This window comes from Python bivittatus, unplaced genomic scaffold (assembly GCF_059951505.1).
Source record: "Python bivittatus isolate LINGU-HERP-01145 unplaced genomic scaffold, Pbiv_v1 ctg000020_np1212, whole genome shotgun sequence".
Taxonomy (NCBI): domain Eukaryota; kingdom Metazoa; phylum Chordata; class Lepidosauria; order Squamata; family Pythonidae; genus Python; species Python bivittatus.
Window position 1 is genome coordinate 38,184,563 of NW_028277030.1, and position 23,094 is coordinate 38,207,656.

The window sequence follows — 23,094 nt, forward strand, 5'->3', positions numbered from 1 at the left end:
TGCGTATTACACTAACATTATGAATTGAAAAATAAATCTTAGGATTTTTTTTTTGAAACTCTCATTAACAACATTTAAAAATACCAAGTGAGAGTCAGACCTTAAGTGTTTGGGCTGAAGGTGTCCTGAGATAAGTAGTGACAGTGCTGCAAATTGTGATGGGATGTAAGCACAGTTTTGCTTGCTTATTTATTTATTTATTTATTTATTTATTCATTCATTCATTCATTCATTCATTCATTCATTCATTGGATTTCTCTCCCGCCCATCTCACCCACAATAGGGGACTTGCACTGCCTTTCAAAAGCAGGGATGGATTCCCCGGGATGATTAGGACAGGGGTCTGTTTTAAAGGTAGGCAATCCGCTTGGTTCCCAGATACTGTATTTACCTGAAAGACAGAAACGTTTTCTTCCTTAACTAAGTAACTGTGAACGGGGGAAGGGGGAGTTCATCCTAGAGTTTCTTACAGTAATCATATTAAGTAAGGTATTGTTATTATTATTAATAATATTCATAATAAATAGGGTATTAATAACAGAGGAAGATGGTGTTAGAAACAAGTAAATGAGGAAAGGCACAAATAATGAAAACAAGTGGCTGAAAAAGAGAGAGAAGAGAAACCACAACTGCCATTTCAAAATGGGAGGGAGATGAGGATTTCTAACTCTGTCCTTCCACCCGCAGAAAGCGAATGTCTGCAATGGATGTCTACTCTTACCTATGGAAACCCTTCATGTGAAGGAAAATCAGGGCCTTCAGCTGGTAAATGATGTCTACAGATACATATGCTCTCTGTTACAAAAGCTCGTCCTCAAACGTGGAGAATGCAAGGAGGATGAGACTAACACACTGACTGAATAGGATTAAAAATCCCAAGATTAAGAGCTATAGAGCTCAGTAGGATTTACTACAAATGATGCATAGGATTTCTAATGTTTGCTGCTCATCACAAAAACTTCTACTAATCCATTTAGTTTTTGCCAATAGAAATAAAAAAAATAGCTCAGTCTCTTACCTAAAATAGACTGTGTTAAACAAATCCATTTTCACCACAGTAGCAGCTTACATATTCAGCTGAGAATAAAAGCTACTGAACTCAATAGAAATTATGCCAGAGTGAGAACACATAGGTTTATGCATACTATGCTTACACATTTCTATAATCTTTCTCTCTCTTGCAATATATTTGTATGTACTGTATACATGAGCGTGCAAGAGGGTAATTTATGTACATGAAACTGTGTGTGTGTGCGTGTGTGTATGTTATATATATAACTTATTTTGCTGATGAGTACTGATATATATATATATATATATATATATATATATCATATATGGATATATATATGTGTGTGTGTGTGTGTGTGTGTGTGTTTGTGTGTGTGTGTCAGGAAATTAATTTTAATCAGTACTCATCAGTTCAATTAATATTAATATTAATTTTAATTCATTTAATTTTTCCCCAGTATTTGTTTGTGGGGAAGAAAAATCTCCAGGGTTGGTTTCAGTGAGAGATGACAATTCTAGTTGACAAGGTAAGGAAACTATAGAAAAACTGTGGAAAAAACAACACAGGATTTTTGTTCAGGTTTACAACTTTCTGTCTAATCATCCTTTTTTGGTGGGATTTTCATAAATTCAGGATCACCTTCCTTTTGGATATCAGATGTCTGATTTTCAACATGCGCTTCATACAACTATTATTCAAAAACTGTGAGTCTTTAATGTATAGTGATTGCTGCTCAGTGAGAACAGAATACAAAGTTTCCTCTTCAATCCCAATAGCCCTTGTACTGACAGCTAGTGCTATTTTTCTTTCATTTTCTTTGAGAAGGCATGGTGGGAATCAGCAACCAAACAGCTGAAATGCAATTTTCCACTCATCTGCCAAAGTAAGCTCCCTGACTTGGGTATTTGGCAACGTGACTTGGGTGGCAAGAAGGCAACACGTGGTGCTCTGACTGAGGCACCAAAATGTCTTAGACTAATTCTGCTGAAGGTACCTCGGGCACTGGGCACCCTCTGAACCCATGCAGAGAGCAGGAAGCCAAGATAGTCCAGACGCTCTTGCATCCCTCTCTATCTTTGCTTTGGGAATATAACTGAGTTAGGGTGGATCTTTCTGTTACACCATGAAAACATTCACATGTAAGTTTCTGTCACATACGTTGGAGAATTTCCCCAAATCTTTCAAGATTAAACTAGAATTTCCATCTTTCTGCTTTAGGCAAACCACTGCATTGTCACTGAAAGCTTATGCAGACAACACCTAAGAAAGTCACTGGAAACACATTCTGTCTTCAGTGAGTCAGATAAAAGTTAACCATAGGTTTTTGGATTCCCTGAGGTTCATAGTGACAGTGTTGAAAAGCACTGCTATTTAAATTCAAAGAATGTTCTGTTCTGCAAGAATGTTTGTGAAGCAAATTATATTATGAATAATAATATTACATTGAATATGATACATAAGAAGAACATAGAATATTATTGTTCTCTTGTTGTCCCTTTCTGCTTTAGGGCAATGCTTGGAAGGTATTGCATTACAGAAGTGGGGTAGGGGAGTGATGTACAATTCTCCATTGTTGATAATCAAGGCAGTTCCTTTATGCAGGTACTTGACTTGGATTTTTCTTTCTATTTATTTATTTATTTGGTAAATTTATATAGCCGCCCATCCCACATACATGACTCTAAGTGGCATACAAAGTTAAAAAATGCAAAAAACAATACAACAAAATAACCAAAAACATAACAACAAAAATCATTAAAAAAACGTTAAAAACAATATCAACCATGCAAAATGATACAAAAAATGCTATGATTCTTCCTGACCTGTTCTCATCCTGAGCATTATGTAAATACCTGAGCTGACCTGAAGTGGCAGATGTCAATATCTATGAAGCCATCTTGTGAGGCGCATGGTATATTATGTGAGGATGAGCTTACAAGGGGAGAACACTGACTAGGTCAGCATGAGAAATGGACTGTAAAAGACTGTTACAAAACAAGAAGAGAAAGAAGCTCAGGGTTCAAATGTGGGGCTATACGTATATGTATAGAACCAGATTCTCTTGTATTTAAGGTTGCTTGTAGCTGCACTAAAGTATCTTATCTACCCAAGCAGAGGTCTTGTCTTCCTGCTTGGGTAGATAAGATACTTTATCAGGGGATAAGAAGCCCCTGATATAGAGGGTGGGGTGATGGAGGCTGCAGCCTGTCTCCTCCCCTCAGTAAAGGGATCAGGCACTTCAAGTGATCCAAGCATGACCAAGGGCTTCCCAGTAAAGGTGGATGGGAGACTCTCCCCATCTTACTGGGATCCCCCCCCCCCACTCCATCATTATGTCTGTCAGTTGGCTAATCCCATTGCTCTAATCATACATAAGAAAGCACTTCTTCCCAGGACTACAGCCACATCCCACATTAGGGAGAGTGACTGGTGGATTTTTTATCACTACCAAGGAAATCCACTAATCATTAAACTTTAATGTGCCTGGCAGTAAGCTATTAGAAGAACACCATTCAGTGGGCTTGTTAATGAGGCAGAGTTGAGATTGGCTACATAACAGAGCAAATTTATGCTACTGTACTTTGTGATGCCTCTTGAACTGGCAGACAGCATGTTAAACCAGCTATCTGGATGTGCACTAAGAAAGAGGGGAAGGATGGAACAGATCTGAATCAAGGTGCTCTCAGCTTATGGAGTGGTTCTGAGGAATACATGCAGGCAAGTAAATTTAATTATGAATGAAAGGATTAAAATCAGTGTCAGGAAGTATAAACTGATGTCTTCTGGAATGCAATGACTGCATCTGAAAATAGGTGACGGGTACATTGTTGGAGGACCTGAAGGAGCAGGTTAGAGTATGATGGAGAAAATCTAACTATGTGGTCACTAAGAATAGACGTGACCTGAGGGCATATAATCAATCAATCAACCAATCAATCAAATAGCAGACAAAGGAATTGCCAACATTGTACAGTTAGCGCTCATTACATTGTTGGTGAGAAATTAACCATAAAAAGTATGTTAAATTATTTTAACAACTTTTGAAGATTGAATTCATTTGGCATACCTTAATTCTCCCCATGTCTTCAGAATCGAAATGATAAGTCACACAAAGTTTTCCTCAGAAATATGCTCATGTCTGAGAATATATACAATTAAATGCAAGGAAGTTAATTTTTCCCTTAGTTGTAAATGGCTACAAGCTGAAGTAACAGACTGTGCACACTTTCTTTAAAACTGTTACTGAGGAATGATGAATTACTGCTGATTGCATCATAACTGTGCCAAGATGAAGTTCTAACTATAAAGATTTATTGATCCTGGTTAGATATATGAAGAAGGGATGTTACAGTACAATGGCAATCAATAAGAAAAATAATTTAGAGGCTAATCAATGTTTCTGAATAAGGCAAGAGAACATTAATTCCTGATGGAGATATTATAAACACATATCTGGGTTACATATCTAAATTCCACTCACAGCTTCTCTATTACGTTGATCAAGAAACTGAATTGCAGAGGACTTGAAATTGCTGTTGCTCCAAGTCTGAGGTTTTTTTTTATTATTATTATTCTATTTAATTGTCTGCACTGTAATTTAATGTAATGCAGTCTCTGTAGTGGCAAGCGCAAAAATTTTTTGTAACACTAACCCATTAAGGCATATTAAAAGTATTTATCATGGTTCTCGGGTGTACAGATAAACACAGCACAGAGGAAGTTTTAGCATAATTGCTCCAAATAATTCGAAATGGCCTTTTCTGCATTTATCTATATAAAAAACTCAGAAAACAACAGTAATAAGACAAAACACAGCAATATCAGAAATGAATGTTTGTGGAGTTCCGTGCAGATAAATGACATATTCTGGACTATAAATTATGAGTCTGCAGAAATGCAGATGGTATGGCAATCAAGGGACAAAAGACTGATATTTTTCAAAGAGCTCCTAGACAGCCAGTGCCATAAGATGTCAATTGTTTATTCTGTTCATATTTTTGTTTCTAGTATTATTTCAGACTCCCCCCACTTTGCATTACTTTATTTTACTTTATTTAAATTTCTGTTGTAGCTTTAATTAAGCCATTCTTCAGAGACATACAGAATTTGGTGAATGTAGAGGGTAAATAGAAAAGGAGGCATGAATTCTGTCTTCCTATGTAGAATGATCTCTTTTTTGCAACAATTAAAGGAACAGGAGTCTTCCAACTTCAAGTGAAAATGAAGGAATTTTAGTTATGGACAAGTTTCTTTGAGGTTTGACTTACTCTAAACCTTTAATTCAATTAGCTGCAATGAAAACTGTGCCCACAATGTAAATGGGCACAAAACCTTTTCTCATATTGTCTTTCTATAATAATGTCTTTACTGCAGATGAGCTTCAGGTGCAACAATTTATGTTTGTATTTGCCATCCCTGTTAAAAGCAAAAGGGTTATGTAGGCTAACTCATATATAAATGCCAATATTTTATGGCAAATGTTGAAAGTGATAATAAGTGGGCTTGAGATTGACTTGAAATATTGGACTTTAATGTACTGGAGATTTGGCTGGTGTGGGTCTTCTGGGCTGTGTGGTCGTGTTCTGGAAGTTTTGTTTCCTAACGTTTCGCCAGCATCTGTGACTGGCATCTTCAGAGAGCAGGAGCACAGACAGGAGCAGTTCTCTCTGTGCCCAGGATGAGGTGACCCTTTTGTGGGTATTTATAGAGATCTGGGGGGAGGGATTGGGGGGTATGGTGGGGGGGTTAGGGTGTGTGTGTGGGGGTGTTGGGTTGGGTTAATGAGTGGCTGCTTGTTTTGGTGTCAGAATACGTGTGTATCTTCCTGGGGATTAGGCAGGGTTTTTTCTTCTATTGAGTTGTTAACAAGTGGCTGCTGGGGGTGATTAGTATGTTCATTGTGTGAGCTGCTCACACGTCCTGGTGGTTGAGCTGAGCTCGTTGACCTTTTGCAGGCTGTATTTTTCAGGATTGGTAGCCAGGTTTTGTTGATTTTTAGACTCTCCTCTTTTTTATTGAAGCTGTGCTGGTGTTTGTGAATCTCAATGGTTTCTCGGTATAGCCTGGTATAGTGGCTGTTGGTGTTGTCCAGTATCTCTGGGTTTTCAAATAGGATTTTGTGTCCAGTGTGCTTGAGAGCATGTTCAGCTACTGCAGATTTTTCTGGTTGCTGTAGTCTGCAGTGTCTTTCGTGTTCTTTTATCCTGGTCTGGATGCTGCGTTTTGTGGTCCCGATGTGTACTTGTCCGCAACTGCATGGTATGCGGTATACTCCTGCAGCGGTGAGGGGACCCCTTTTGTCTTTTGCTGATTTTAGCACTTCTTGTACTTTTCTGGTGGGTCTGAAGATTGTTTGGAAATTGTGTTTTTCCATCAGTTTTCCCATGCGGTCTGTGACCCCTTTGATATAGGGCAGAAATACTTTGTTGGTGGGTGGCTATTTTCCTTCTTCAGTCGCATGTTGTTTTCTTGGTTTGATTGCGCTCTTTATTTCATTCTTGGAGTAGCCATTCGTTTGTAGGACCCAATTAAGGTGGTTAAGTTCAGAGTTTAGGAATTGGGTTTCGCAGATCTGATTGGCCCGATCCATCAGGGTTTTCATGATGCCTCTTTTCTGATGTGGGTGGTGGTTGGAAAGAAAACAACATGTGACTGAAGAAGAAAAACAGCCACCCACCAACAAAGTATTTCTGCCCTACATCAAAGGGGTCACAGACCGCATGGGAAAACTGATGGAAAAACACAATTTCCAAACAATCTTCAGACCCACCAGAAAAGTACAAGAAGTGCTAAAATCAGCAAAAGACAAAAGGGGTCCCCTCACCGCTGCAGGAGTATACCGCATACCATGCAGTTGCGGACAAGTACACATCGGGACCACAAAACGCAGCATCCAGACCAGGATAAAAGAACACGAAAGACACTGCAGACTACAGCAACCAGAAAAATCTGCAGTAGCTGAACATGCTCTCAAGCACACTGGACACAAAATCCTATTTGAAAACCCAGAGATACTGGACAACACCAACAGCCACTATACCAGGCTATACCGAGAAACCATTGAGATTCACAAACACCAGCACAGCTTCAATAAAAAAGAGGAGAGTCTAAAAATCAACAAAACCTGGCTACCAATCCTGAAAAATACAGCCTGCAAAAGGTCAACGAGCTCAGCTCAACCACCAGGACGTGTGAGCAGCTCACACAATGAACATACTAATCACCCCCAGCAGCCACTTGTTAACAACTCAATAGAAGAAAAAACCCTGCCTAATCCCCAGGAAGATACACACGTATTCTGACACCAAAACAAGCAGCCACTCATTAACCCAACCCAACACCCCCACACACACACCCTAACCCTCCCACCACACCCCCCCAATCCCTCCCCCCCCAGATCTCTATAAATACCCACAAAAGGGTCACTTCATCCTGGGCACAGAGAGAACTGCTCCTGTCTGTGCTCTTGCTCTCTGAAGATGCCAGTCACAGATGCTGGTGAAACGTTAGGAAACAAAACTTCCAGAACACGGCCACACAGCCCGGAAGACCCACACCAGCCATTGTATTCCAGCCATGAAAGCCTTCGACAATACATATACTGGAGATTTCTTGGTATGTTTGCCAAGATGTCATTGTAAACTAATTAGCAATCCTTGTGATCAATTCACATGAAATCTGGGTACTATTCAAAATTTGGGTGCTATTTCTCATGATGGCTGCCTGATCTGCATTTGTGGGTTCTCTTTTTAACTTAAGGCTACGTGAGAGTGAGGTGAGTCCTAAATACTATCAGAAAAGAATTTATCTTGCCTCACTCTTCACTTTTTGAGTGAATTAAATCAAAACAGAGCTGTAGACAAAGACAGTTCCTGTCTCTGAGGAATTTCAAAGAGACATATTAATTCCAACTTTTTGAAAATCCAGAATTTCTCAAGATTATTTCTAGTTTTCTTTATTTGTTTAGCAAATGTATATGATTGCCAATCTTAATCAAATAATTCTGGGTGGCTAACAAAGCATTAAACAAAAACATACATATAAAAGTGGTATATTTTTGAACAGTATACTTTTAGCTTGAAAACAATTGTTTGTGATTTAAAATAATAAAAAAACTGTAGATGGTCTGAAAATTATTTCTGAATCACTTTGTCTGTTTGGATAAGATGATTGTGCATATAGACACAATCATACATCAATAATACATCTACTTGAATCTGCTGATAAGCAACACAGAAAAGATTTTGATGGACTACTGAAAGGGAATGCAGGTTGTTCTCAGTTAATGACTGCCCTGTTTAGTGACTCTTCGAAGTTACAGTGGCACTGAAAAAGTAACTTTATAACTAATCCTTGAACTTATGACCATCACATAGTCCCTGCAGTCACATGATCACCAATCAGGCACTTCGCAACCGGCACACATCTATGATTATCACAGCATCCCCCAGTCACGTGATCATCATTTGCAGCCTTCACAGCTGACATCTGACAAGCAGAGTCAATTGAGAAGCTGGCAGTAAAATTGCAAGTTGTGGTCATGTGATGTCTCTCTTAATGATTGTGGGTGATTTGCTTAATGATCATGGCGGAACTGGCATCATAAGTCTCATGTGGCCACGTGATGTTTCAGTTAACAACTGCATTGCTTATCGATGGAGTTAATGGTCCCAACTGTGGTTGTATAGTGAGAACTACCTGTAACCCTATTCAGGATGAATTGACCCATTTAAAGAGTCTATTACACTTACTTAATGTATTTTTTTAATATTCCCCATAATGCTAATTCAAATCACTCTTTGGTACATATATGGAAATATTCTTGCACGAGATTTTTTCACTACCGGCTAGAGCCAGAGGAAGCATACTATCTAGGCTTCCATTTTCATTCACCTGTTTTTTTCTCAAACCCTACTTGTGACAACATCTTATCACTGTCCAGACAGGTTCAATCTCTGGAATGGAAAGATAAGAAGATAATGATTTCCCCCTATCTACTTCCCTTGGTAATCATGTAGTGACCAGCATTTAATGGGCTATGGCTATGATTCTTTGTTGTTGTTGTTTAATCCCAACCATCTTTTGTTTGTCCCTGGATTCTGGTGTGAAGAAATTCTCTGATTCAGAAGCTGCACTTTGGTTTGTTTGGGTAGGATTGAAAGAAGCAGTCCATTTTGTCCCACAATTTTTTGGATGAGTGAAAAGAGCTAAGCAAGGCAACATTTTGGGTACAGGGTAGCTAGAGTGGATCATAAATTATTGCTATATGCTAATAATATTTTATGACTTACCGATAGTTCATGGTATTCTTTACCAAAATGTATGGACATCATGCAAAACTTTGATATATGTTCAGCTTAATCTTTTAATCAGAATGAGTCTAATACACTATCTATTCATTCTGAGGTTTCTATAGATACTTGTAAAAAATAGGGCCTCACACTTTATTTGGATACCTTTATTTCTTTGTTGGTGGTTAATATTTTAAATTGTCTATCTAATATTAATATTGATATAAATATCTAGTTTAACAACCTCATGAGTCTATGGGGAAAAATAAATGTCATCAAAATGAATGTTACTCCAAGGCCAATATGTATTTGTAGAGATAGTCCTATTATTAAAAGTAAAGTATTTTGCACAGGTTGATGAGATATTAAGAAAGTTTTTATGGGATGGTCAGACTGCTAGATTTTCATTATCAAAATTAGGACATTCATATGAATCTGGGGGTTTTAACTTGCCCAATTTTCAGTCACATTATTTGTCTTATCTTTTGAACTGGCATTCAGGTGATTTATCTGCTCCTGTAATATCTTCAGAGGGACCTGCTTCCTGTTTTACTTGTAAGTCAGGTTTTTTCCCCACATTAAAGCTGGAAGATATGGAACATGTTCATAAGGAAATGCAAGTTTGATCTGAACTCTCGTGAGAAGCTGACATTATGCCGCAATTCAACCTTGAAGATTGCTAGTTAATCATTTTTCTGGAGTTCATGGGCAGAAATGGCATAAATACTATGAATCAGCTTATTGCTAATCAGTTTTAAAAAAAAAATTGATGCTTTGCAAAAACAATTTGAATTGCTCAAGTTGCTGAGTGACAAGATATCCAGAAAATATATTCTGTTTTAACTGTTTAAGTCTGAGGCATTAGCTGTATCTGAAGTTTCTAAATCATTAATATAACTAGAAAAAAATTAAAATTTCTACATCTGTCATCAATTGAATTAAAGAGTTACCTCCTAACTTTAGAGGTAATGTGAAATAATGAATTGGAATATTCTATTTTAACAAAACAATGGGTTAAAGTTTTCAAGAATGTTAAACTGACATTGCATAATCTTAAAATGAGATTAATTTAACAAAAGATTATTGTTTGACCTTATTGGACAGCCCAGAGAATGCATCCATATAATCAAAGCTTACTTTCTTGTTCTGTGTGGTTATGGTTTAATTTCTCATTCAAAATGTAAGTTCTAGTGTATCAATGTGTATTACTTTTCTTTTTCCTTTCTTTTTCCTGTTTCTTTTTGGTTATTTATTAATTTTGGGTATTGTTTTATTTCTTTACCATTTTCCTTTTTCTTTTCTTATAGGTTAAAAGTATTTTTTTAAAAAAGCTTCTACATAAGCCAACTATATCTACATTTTAAAAGTTGTCCAACTGCACCATCATTTCTTGCAGCCTTACCACTATTTAATATTCTCACATAATTATGACTTACTTTTCATCCATTTTTTCTATGACATTGGCATATATAGCATTCATTTTAATTCCACTTTTCAACAAATTTTTTTGGGGGTGCTTATCTTCTAACACTTTTTAATCTACAACTTGTGCTTTTTCTTCCTATACTTCTCCTTTAATTGTTTTCAGTTCTTTTCTTCCCAAGATCCGCTCCTCATACTACCAAATCATGGCCAGTCTCACATTCAAAATCTCTCATTACCCTAGTATCCTTTAGTAATTATTTCTTTCATCAGAAACAAATCAATCATGGTTTGGGATTTACTGTATATTCATTCTTTGTCACCTGTATGCATGAATAGGCTTATGTTTCATCCACCTATTCAGAACGAACAGACCTTTTGCTACCCAATCACCCAATCACCACTCTGATTCTGTCATGGGTCTTGAATGTCCCAATGTCATTTTCTGTACTCTTTCATCTTCTTCATACCCATTGAGCCAGTCACTTAACAGAAAATCTTTTTTAACTCCAGATCACAGTTACCTAGCAAAGCAGTTCCTGTTAAGCTTGTATATGTAATAAAATATAGAGGAGTATTGCTGTCAGTCACAGCTAATATATGATGGACAACAATAATATCACTTAGTTGAGTTTATTAAAACAATTCTTTATTTGCATATATATGTATATATTTAATACCACATAATTACTAACCTAAGGTGTTACCTTGAAAAACACAGTTGCAAATATAATGACTAGTGATTGCAACCCTGGAAAACACTATTTATTGCACAAGTGTTTCCTAAGCACTGATGACTATATATAGTTCCCCTTGTAATAAAATTTCATTGTGTTTAGGTTTTTCATTGCTTCCTTCCATGACTTTCTTCCAGACTGCTTGATAGTCTTGTATGAGGAGATAAGGCAGCAAGGTGTGGGTAGAGAGGAAAAAAGAATGGGGAGAAGAGCTATTCAGTCCCAGGACATTTAACTCCCAAAGAAGAAGCTTGTAAGAAATTTGTAAGGCCGTTCTGGTCCAGAAAGGACAAGCTTAATGCAGTGCAGGAGATAGGATGGAAGTGCCTATTATTTCAGTCTGCCCAAGGACTAGTGTTGATATTAGCTGTTATTTTATGATGGGTACAATTCTCTCCTGTTACATCGGGCACAGTTCCATCATGCTAAACAAAGTGCAGTGAGTTCATACACAAAACTCTGCAATTTAGTCCCTAAAATGTTTGAATTACATCATTTAGAAAGACATCAACATTGATACATCTATTCCCATGTTGCTTGTTTAGGCTAAGGGAAAAAAACTTCTTACATCTCCCTCCAAAAGTCCATCCTTTTTATGCTTTTCTAAAGACAATTCCTTTCTGATCCATGCTGAACTCTCCGGATACCCTTTGAAGTATCTAACAACAGGGTCAGTTCAAGGCCTTCTGTTGCTTGTAACAGAATAGCAAATAAGACACTTTTACCACTCAAGTCAAGCAAGGTCACCCATGTTACTGGGGTGCATGGAGAGAAAATCCCACAAGCATCATACCTTTTACTAATCATCTTAATAAAACTACAAGAACAAAATAAATAATCATTTGCTGCCCCAGTGTGACACAGAAAATAGGCTGACTTCTCTTTTTCTAATGGTAAGGCTGGCTCTTAATATGAATCTTGAGTTGAAATTATATGATATACTTCTGGTGAATAAATCAAATGTTGAATGTAGGTGGATGGATCTGTTCTTTTCTGCAGCTCCATTCATTTCAAAAGTCTCTAGAGCTGAACTAGGTGACCTGTGAAAGTTCTAACTTTGGAACTGCAATTTTGTTTTCTTGTGAAGAACCAATGTGTGATTGGCATATGAGATAAGTCACGTGGCAATGGACCCTGACCTTTGTACACTACAGCCCAGATTTTAGTCATAATCTGCTATTTGCTAGAGAGAGCCACATGCTTATAATGTAGTTTTAACTACTTGGACATTAGCTCCTCAGATACATCATCTGCCAATTATTCATTACATTTATATTTCCCATTTTATCAGGGACTCGAGGTGGTGTTTATGTCTCTTCCCTCTCTCAATTATATCCCTAATAGTTTGGAGAGGTAGCAATTGGACCATATTTACTATCAAATGTCATAGTTGAGTGGGAGTTGAATCTCGATCTCACTAGTTCTAATTCCATACTCTAATCTCTACACCACACTCTCCATTTTTATTTTATTCTAAGATATGGTTGTTTTAACAGTGAGTTGTTAAACAGGCATAATCAGTCCTCCAGATGATTAAAATGATCATTACTTGCTTGGACAGTTTTTTCCCCTTCCTTTTTAGCTGTGCTTTTGTACCTAACGCCTGGTGCTTTGTACTTTGGCCATAAACTTGAGGACACAAAACCAAGCCAGAATAAGCAAAGAAATTACCAACAAATCATACATTTCTGTAGCACATTACAGGAAAAAGATGTATTTGAACTGAAGAGAAACTGGAGTATTGTATCACATTACAGTAAGCCACAGTTGGAATTAGTAAACCAACATTTATTGCATGTTCTATTCTCTGCTGCCATGTGAACACCACACTAAACCAAAAACCATACAGATCACATTATGGCTTAATGTGATATGTGAACCAGTCATTATGGCTAAATGCTATGTATGTAACTACTCACTATGGCTTATTCAACAACTATACTTCAAAAAGTCATAACTTAGCTCTGGATCTATGCTAGGACCAATATTTACTTCACATTTTCAGGGCTGGCCCAAGATGTTTTGTTGCCTGTGGCAGACAAAATTCCCCTCTCTTCCAAGTACAGAAGATTACGAGGTTGAATGACATTTCAGTACTGGCCAAAGGACAGTATTTTTCCTACACTAAATAGCAGTGTTTCAATTAGGGAACAGGAGAAGCAAATGACACAAACTCATTTCTCCTATAACTGGCCAGTATTTACTCACCACAACACCAAATTGCTAGCCATCCCATAGCATCTGTGGCTGGAGATGACCAGCCTACTTTATTTGCCTACTTCATTTGCCTTTTTATAAGGCGGTCTTTACTTCGTAAATGTTGACTGGGTGAATTTGCAAAAACCTATCCACTTGCACACTAACAATAATACACTGAATATCTCATTATGTCAATCATGTCTCTCTGTATGTGTGTACGTACACACACACATACACATACACACATACACACATATAATATATTCATATAGACACAGACACACACAGACCTTGGTTTGAGTAAAATGGCAATTCTGTAGCAGGAAGTAGGCTGGTAAAAGAAGTTAATGATTCACTTTTCTCCCTGTCTCTTAAAGCAATTGTTATATCTCTTATTATGATGCTTTAACTGTTGAGATAAATGACAAGGTTGACAGAAAGATAGAAAGGAACCAGGATTTCTGAGCACAGTGTCAGAAATAACTGAGTGGAACAGATAAACATGCCAGGCCTGGGATACTGTATAACAATCCAAAAGAGTGAGTAGAATCAATAAACAGATATGAGTCTTGGTTCTGCTTTAAGAAAAGTTGCCATCATCTTGTGTGAAGTCCCATAGTGAAGTAGCAAAATAACTGAAGGAATGGGTGGAAAGCCCAGTGCTAAGTAACTGGGTTGAGCAGAAAGGGAGAAGAAAACAAAAGACAATATTATCCTTCTTGAGATGCTACCTCCATCACCCTTTCTTCTTCCATAAAGGGGGAAACTAAAATATTTATATGAACTAAGATCCTTATAATATTAAGAACTGATACCTGACTTTACTTACTTTTCTTTTTCCCACATCATCTTTCCCCCCTTCTGTGTCACTGTAATTGTAAACTTGAGGGCAGGGACTAAGTAACTAATTTATTGATCTATAAACTGCATTGGGTAATTTAGCGCAGAAGATGATTGATAGACAGACAGACAGACAGACAGACAGACTGTGCAATGCTTCAGACTTGTTAGAGAAGATATGCTGTATTCATGCTTCTGACTGTTCTGAAGTATCTTGGTGCAATCAAACCTGAAGCACTGCATAGGCCTGATAGAAATATTCAGGCTGATACTATCTAGTGTAGATTTCAAGAAATTTTAATACAGTTCCAAAATATCTTTCATCTAATATGAATTCTAAAAGCATATATGCAAGACCAGTAAGTTTTTACACACCTTGTCTAATATAGTAATAATAATAAGAGCAATAATAGTACAGGTCTGCTGCACAAAAGCATCATTTATTTGCGACAGTGCGTATTTTCTGGCTCCCTTCCATTTCATCTCCACAGCAGTCACCCTGTAAGTTGGGTTAAAGTGAGGCATAATGACTGGACCATGTCACCTCATGAGTGTCAAGGACATATGCGCACCCAAATCTATGTTTCTCTGATCCTGGTGTAGCATACTAACCACAACACTGGTTGTAATCATTTCCATACTGATTTAATTTCAAAAGGTATAATATTCCAAGAATAATATTTTGAACTGTTTTCATCTACATTTGGTAAGATTGGAAATTAAGATTTGGGTACAGTACCTTGGCTTTGTCCCTCATCGAACCTTTACCAAGGATAGACATTTTTGCACCCGTTTCCTCTTGTAGTCTTTTCAAGGAATTTCCTCTTGGACCAAGCAGTTTGCCCACAAAATTAAACTAAAAGATAAACAGAAAAGACAAGGGATAAACATTAGATAATATTTCCTTTTTGAAGTAAAGTAGCAGGGAAGTCTTGTACAAGAAGAGAGGATCCAGAAATATCATGTCTCTTCAACCCCACATCTACTGTATTTTATTTATTTTCTCATTGCTATCCTACCTTATTATAATGACTCTTGACAGCCTACACAATATAAGAAAAATAATTAAAGCATCCACTGTCTGTCTAAAATAGCAATTGAATAAGTAGCTCATAAAACTGTGAAATCTGTGCACAATATAATGATATAGTAAAACAAAAATAAGGGAAAAAATATAAATAAAAGATGGCACAGTCCATAAACTTAATAGAACGTTCTCTAAAATAGCTCATTTTTTAACATCTTCCTGAATACCATGAGGGAGGGGACTAATCTGATCTCCTCCCGGAGGCTATTGTAAAGCAGTAGCTTCATCTCCCTCACTTCCCAGAAGTGTGGGACTACAAGGAATTTCTCTCTAGTCTAGATTATCTAGCAGGCTGATTCTATAGATGTGCAAAGTGGCAAGGAGGAGCTTAAGCTTTACTTAATAATGTGTGGACCTGTATACCGCTTTCCAAATTATTTGCAAAGCCACTCACAAGTAGATTAAAAGCACATCATCATAAACATACTACTCATATTTACATTACCACCTACTAGATATACATACAAATTGCTTAATATATAAAAACATGTTTCTTTTATGTTTCTTACCCCAATATATCCACATTTAGTTAACAAAACAATGCAATGATCATATCCAACAACATCAATAGCATATATACCTATATCTATATATATATCTATATACAGTATAAAACAAATTTATATTCAAAAAATTATCAGAGGACTGCAGTAATTATACCAATTTTTCATGAGTAATTCCCTGGAAATAATCTATTTTAATCAAAATCCAGACTTTTTTTAAACAGCAGTTTTAAAGCAGCCAAAGAGGGGGAAAATATTGAATGTCATATCTGTAAATTGATTTCCCATCCCCCAATTACTGGGACAGTTTGAGCTAAACCATCTTCTTCTTTGTGCTGAAATCACAACTCCCAACATTCCCAGCCAGCATGGCCACCACAGAATATCAAGATTAGCAGATCACCAAGTCCAACCCCCTGTGCAGTGCAGGAAACTACCACCTTGCCTTCCCTCCAGAGCAGAGGACCATCCAGCCAAGGAGAATCCAACATTTCCTGAAGCAATCTGTTGCACTGTTGAACAATTATTACAATTGGGAAGTTTTTCCTGATATCCAACCAAAACCTACTTCCTTTCAATTTAAACCCATTGTTTCAGTTTTGATTTATAGCTCAGCAACTTCAGGAGGGCCATCAATTCCCCACTCCTAGCATACATAAAATAGGAAATATCTATATGACAGATCATGAATTACTGTTCCACAAACAAATGGTTCTTTCTCCTTTGTTCACCTGTCAAAAGCTGGCAGAAAATTTTTACTGATTAACTTTTGACTTGCAGTACCAATTCCCACACTGCACTAGAGAATATCCAAACTCTCCACAAGATCTTTGGGGTATAGAAGCAATCAAGAGCCACCTCTTCCCTTCTCTTAGTGGTAGTACCGGAACTTGGTCACAGCAGATGGCTGAAGATTTCCTTCTGCTGTTTTTGGTAAGAATGTATCTAAATTCAAATAGTTCCTCATAAACTAGTTGAAAATAATATGTATCTTTTTTAAAAGAATCAGTTGTAGGAAATAGTGAAAAAAATGTCCATCCTCATTTCACCACTGTCCAACAAATAAAGTTATATGAACACTTTCAGTTCAGTCACACTTTTTGGAGATCTTTCTCTGATGGAAATTTCTAGTTGCCTTCATACAAGTTTACTTCAAAAGTATTGTTATACCAAAACTCATCAAGTGTAGTGTGCTTATTTTTTTTTATAATACAGGCATCAATCACACTAGAGTGATGTAGAACAATTCTCGAAAGAAAGAAACCAGCACCATTTAATTTTAAGTCAATGTGGAGATTGTTATAATGCAAGGTCTACCAATGGTTTTATGAAACATTTTTAATTACATGATCAGCCTGTATTATGTATTATATATAACCTAGCTGACACTCAAGTTGGAAGAAACTTAATTATTTCAAAAATTGTATATCAAAATCTAATTATAGGATGCATTATAACTCATTGGAATTTTGCTATCATCATTAATAGCAATTATAATTAAGGCAGTACTTACATAGTGATTTGCATGTTCATAACACAATGCAAACATTAATTTTCTTATTCAAGTCAGACTCATATTCAAAGGAAACCACTTATTTTAATTTTACTGATGTGCTCTTGCTCATTAACATACCTTTAAAGAGACCATATTCATTTACAAGCAGCTCTGTTTCAAGAGAGGCAGCTTAAAAAGTTACCATTTCCCAAAATTTGAAGCATTAGAGTGAGGAAATGGGCTGAAACGGCTAGTGTTTCTTTGCAACACTACAATTATTGGAAGCGGGAATAAGACTCGTGTCTCAGAAAGCTCTCAATCTTACTACACTTCAGCTATCTCCATTAGCCAAGCATTCTTATGAGAAGCACGTTCCCCCTCTGATATTCAGTGGATGTGTGATCCACAAAAATAACTTTCTTAAAGGGCCATTGCCTGATTTGCAGCTATTGGCTCCTCTGGAATACAATGGCAAGGATTTGTATTGTGTTGACTGAGTATGTTTAGCCTTAAATTCAGTAGAGATATTTGGGTTTTGCTCCACAGTATTTATTTATCATATTTATATAGCCGCCCATCTCACACAAGGTGACTCTGGGCGGTGTACAACAATTAAAAAAAAACCCATAAAAACAACTACATATAAAAAAATTGTAAAAACACACAAAACAGGAGGGGATAAAATTAATCATCTCTCTAGTCCCCTGAGAGCCCCAGGCCTGATCACATAACCAGTCTTGAGGGACTGATGTTATACTGGAATATATTACTTTTATGATACTTTAGATCTGCATCTTCAAACCTGGACAGTCCTGCTGCTCAAAAAGATGATTTACCAGATGAGGTTCTTCTCCCTCTTTGGAAGAGAGAGAGAGAGATGGAGACTATGACACCATGCAAATGTCCTATAATACCATGATTACATGAAACCATCTAAATGACCCTTGATAAGTTCAAGGCCATAGACAGAACTTCCACATCAACTCATATGATGATAAATTCACTCAATGTGCTGTTTCATACAATCTCTTCTTGCTTGATGGCTATCAGTTGAATGTATCTGGTGATGCCATGAAATTCTTAGCATATGAGATGATCTGTAGAGTTGCAAAAGTAATATTGTTACTGTTATATTGGTATGCATCATAAGTGTGGTTCAGTATGTGGTTATAAAGAACTAGATTCAGACTAGGGAAACTCAGGTTCAAAACCCTGCTAAGTACATAGCTCTTGGGCCAGTCAGGGTATTGTGGCACATGCCATGTTGAACTTTCTTGATCAAAGATGGAAACTAAATATAATAAATATGTATGTGTGTGATACATATTTATCATGGGTATGATGAACTCCTGGTGTTTTCTTGGCAACAATTCAGAAATGGTTTACCACTGTCTTCTTCCAAGACAATGTTTCTTGACTTCCCAGTCCAGTCTTCAGCCCTCGTATTTCCTAGTAGTGTCCTGTTCGAATACTAGCTAGGTCCTATTTGGCTTTTTGAGATCTGCTAAGTAGCTACCATCCAGCTGGGTGTGTATACATACACATACACACACATATACACATACCAGAACAAAATTGTGTTCCTAAATATCTCCCTATTTACATTTTTGAAGTGCAGGTAGAAAAATGTAACATTGTTCCTTGTTTGAACAACTTCTGCATATCTTATTGTCATTTGTTTAATCTCCATAGAAACGTGCATAAAAAGAAATGTTCTCAGTTTTTATGAAAATCAGTTTAATAACATGTACTTTGTTTTAAAATATGTGCTTAGTCATGAGGTCTGATTCTCAGTGTTACATTATTCATCAGAAGATTCATACATATCTTCACTGGTTTTAACTCCCCTTCTATTACCTATAGACTTTCATACTCTTTTCAAATAATGCTTTCAAAATAAGGCTTCCTGGTTAGCAGTAACTATAGCTAAGCCCTGATTTAACAGGAAACCATGATGGAAGCAAGCCAATAAAAGATGGAATAGAGAAAAAATATGGAAGGAGATCCTGCTGCACATTCCTCATGTTATGCCTGAACAAAACCTCTGTTGGCTGTTTATTCTAGGGAGAGCTCTGAAGGCTTCCGTGGATTCCACAAAATACACTGTGATTAGTGGTGAGATGAAAAGCAGATATTTAGGCTTCAATTTGGATCTGGCTACAAATATGTGCAAATACCACAGGATTTTAAAGATATCTCCAAATTCCCCCAAATTCCTCAAATGATGGAGGGGCCCCTTTTGGTTTCCCTGTTGTGCTGTTCTGAAGTGAGCTGGGCACTTGCTGGTTACATGCTCTGTTGATTGACAAGTTCTGCATCTCGTTGCTCTGTCAGACACTAGCACTTTTACTGAGCAGTAAAGGCACAGTCCCTGATCCCTTCTTCGTTTCTCTCCTGATGACAGGGATCCCTTGACTGCTTCTATATGCATGGGTTCTCCCGTGCTGGATTCCAAGGAGGCCATTGGAAGGGATGGTATGGGGGAAGACAGACTGTAGTGTCTCTTCTCCTTCCCGTTCCTTCCCTGCCCATTCCTCTTCCAGTCAGGCATCTATTATTACACAATGCTGATACAGTTCTTCCAGGGTATTTGGGGTGCCTTGCCTCACCAGCTCGTCTCTTAGGTCTTCGGCCAGCCCTTCTCTGAACTGGTCAGTCAGGGCTAAATCATTCCAACCTACATTGCCAGCAAATAATTTAAAGTCTGAAATATATAACCTCTTTTCTGTCCCTGCTTGAGCTTCCGGATCTCTCAACTAGCAGTGATTCTCTGTATGGATACCCAAAGTGTCCCTTGAGTTTACACATGAAGTCCTGATAGTTGTCCAGCACTGGATCATTCCCCTCAATGAACGGTATTGCCCACTTAGTTGCTGCTTCCTTCAGCAAATCCAGCACAAAAGTCACTTTGGTGTGATCAGTGGGAAACTCCACTGGCCTGCCTGCCATAAACATCTCACATTGAGCTGTGAATGTCAGGAATTGATCCTGGTCCCCTCCAAAATTCTCTGGCAAGCTCCCTTGGGGACACAGAAGCATTGATTGGGCCACTATCTGTTGTGTTGCTGTGGGTTGAGGCAAATCCTGCGCCGGTTGTTGTGCTAGTTGTTTCATGGCATTCTGCAGATTGGTCACCTGTACATCCACTTGCTGCTGGTTTTGCAACAACGCTGCTGCCAGATGCTTGGCAGATAGTGGAGTTCCTTGAGGATTGGAGGTCATTCCTGAAGTTCCTCTCTTTAGAAGATAGTATGAAAGTTGCCAGATTGATGTCAGGCTTACTAGGTAGACCAGACAGAAAATACAACCAGATGGGCTAATTACTTATTATTGTAAAGCTAGATTAACTAAATTTTGCAATTCTGAAAGTTCAATTCTTCTCTTAGAAATGAGGGGTCTCATTTCTAAGAGGATAACACCCTTAACATTCAATTTACCTTTAAAATAATAGTACTGGGAACTTCACTTCCATTGCCTAGGAATCCTTTTGACCCTTAGTATTTATGTGTAAAAATGAAATATTTAGTGTTTTTTAACATAACTAAGAGCAATCCATTTGACAGATACCTTTTGAAGAAAAAAAGCCAATAAAGCAGAGCGGTTAGGGCTGGACAGATCTTTAACAGAATGCTTCTCTTCACTGAAGGCTCAAGCATAGCACCCTTCAAAGCTGCTTTATGAAATAACACACCCCACCTCACTACTCAGAGCAAAGGGAAGTAGCCATGTTGCTCTGTTCTTTGCTGCCTGCCAGCTCCTTCACACCCTCCTTTGGCACTTGCAACAGTGGAAGAAGCTTTTGCACATAAACATCTTCCCATGCCAGGCCTCCTTACCTTGGAGTACTACATATCTCATATTGGGCTGGTGTTGCTCAACATAGCTCCTCAGCTATCTTGAGATTTTCACATTCAGAGGGCACACGTTTTATTCCTGCAGCTTCTTTGTGGTGTTCAGATTTGTACTTTTAAACTTGGACTCTGTTCAGTCCAAGTTTATAAGAGCGATCCTTGCAGTTCAGAGAAGCATCAAGAGTGCCACCTTATAGCTAGAGACAGGTTTGGTTTCTGTGGGTGCCAGAGCCTGGTACTATCTCATTACTTTCTGGTTAAAATGATTTTTTTTCTCTCAATAGGTCTGGCTCCACTGGTTCTCAGATATCATTTTAAATCAACATGGCTAAGAAGAGTTAATCGTAAACTTCAATCTCTAGGTCTCTCTTAGGACAGCCTCTGCCAATTAGGATCTGAAAATGCCAGAAGTCATTTTAAGCAGAATATCTAGGATACTGATTTTCAAACCACTCTAAACCTAGTAACCACCCTACAGTCCATGGATTTTTTTTCAAATAAGCATGTGCCCTCATCCTCTCTCTCCTCCATCCTTTGAAATTTTGCCAGGCCTTCACCTTGGCCAGGTTGGATGCATAGTGCTGTAGAGGGTGCTATAAAAATGTCCCTTCCCTCAGCACTTATGACTTTGTGGGGATGGCTCTGTGGAGTCCTGAGCCTCATGCTCCTCTCTTGCTCTTTTTACAGGGTATCTTGGATGACTTTCTTCTATCCCATTCTGAAGAAATACCCTGGCAGAGAGTATGAAGCTTATCTGTTGCTTCTTCTGTCTGACCAGGACTCTGATGTATCTTCCCAGGCTGCTCAGTTCTGTGCCCCTGTTTGTTCTGTTTATCCAAACATATAACTGAAGAATAGTACTAATCTTGGTGATGGCCACTAAGATTTCTATATTGTTGTTATATTATTTTATTGTACTTTATGCTTATTTTATCCAGCGACACTTCTTGGATTACCCCAATGTCTATGTAATGAATTGAAAAAGTTACCCTGCCAGTTATCCTCCATTTTATTGACAATGAAATGGAGTAGATTTCTTCTTGGATTATTTTATTATAAGACTTATTGCACAGAGAGTATAATGTATACACATTTAGTGGGAGGCCATTCCGCCTGAACTGGTGAAAATATCTGTTAGACATAAAATTATCAAGCCTACAGAAAGTTAAACCTTGCTGAACAAGAATAAATACGCCTCTGCAAAAGTAAATCCAGTGTGTGGCTGGAAATTCTGCAATTACTTTGCTAAAACAGACAGTTAACATGAATTCCTGAAGAAGGTTTGGTTGAACTTTCACAACTTCCTCTTTGAGTGTTGGTGTTGAGGATAATATACATTTTACATCAAAGAAGATTTCCTTAGTGAAAAGTTAGTGGAATACAGAGTCTTGCAATAAGGAAAAGCAAATTGTTTTGTGCATTTTATATAGATTCATTGCACTGAACAGAACAAACCTTCATGTAAAATGTCTTTATTTTGGAGCCAGCATCACACTAGTTTAAATGAAGCTTATACCAATATAAGTATCCTTAGAATTGCTTCTTAGTTAAATATGTGTATTGCAGTGGGCCCATCTTACAGGAAAGAAAAATAAATACTGATTTATAAGAGTAAGGTCAGGCTCTCTTGCAGGGTCTGCTCTAGAAGCAATAATTT

The 23,094-nt window shown here is 37.6% G+C and overlaps 1 protein-coding gene across 3 annotated transcripts in view; it reads right to left on the reverse strand.

The window, feature by feature from the left end:
- The window catches only part of KHDRBS2 (KH RNA binding domain containing, signal transduction associated 2), a 288,252-nt gene that overhangs the window by 257,271 nt on the left and 7,887 nt on the right, over positions 1-23,094 (reverse strand). For all 3 annotated transcript variants that reach the window (XM_088137381.1, XM_088137389.1, XM_088137396.1), the window contains exon 2: positions 15,241-15,357. In XM_088137381.1, coding sequence (XP_087993507.1) covers positions 15,241-15,282 — 42 coding nt within the window. In that variant the 5' untranslated portion in view covers positions 15,283-15,357. The remainder of the gene's footprint in view (positions 1-15,240; positions 15,358-23,094) is intronic.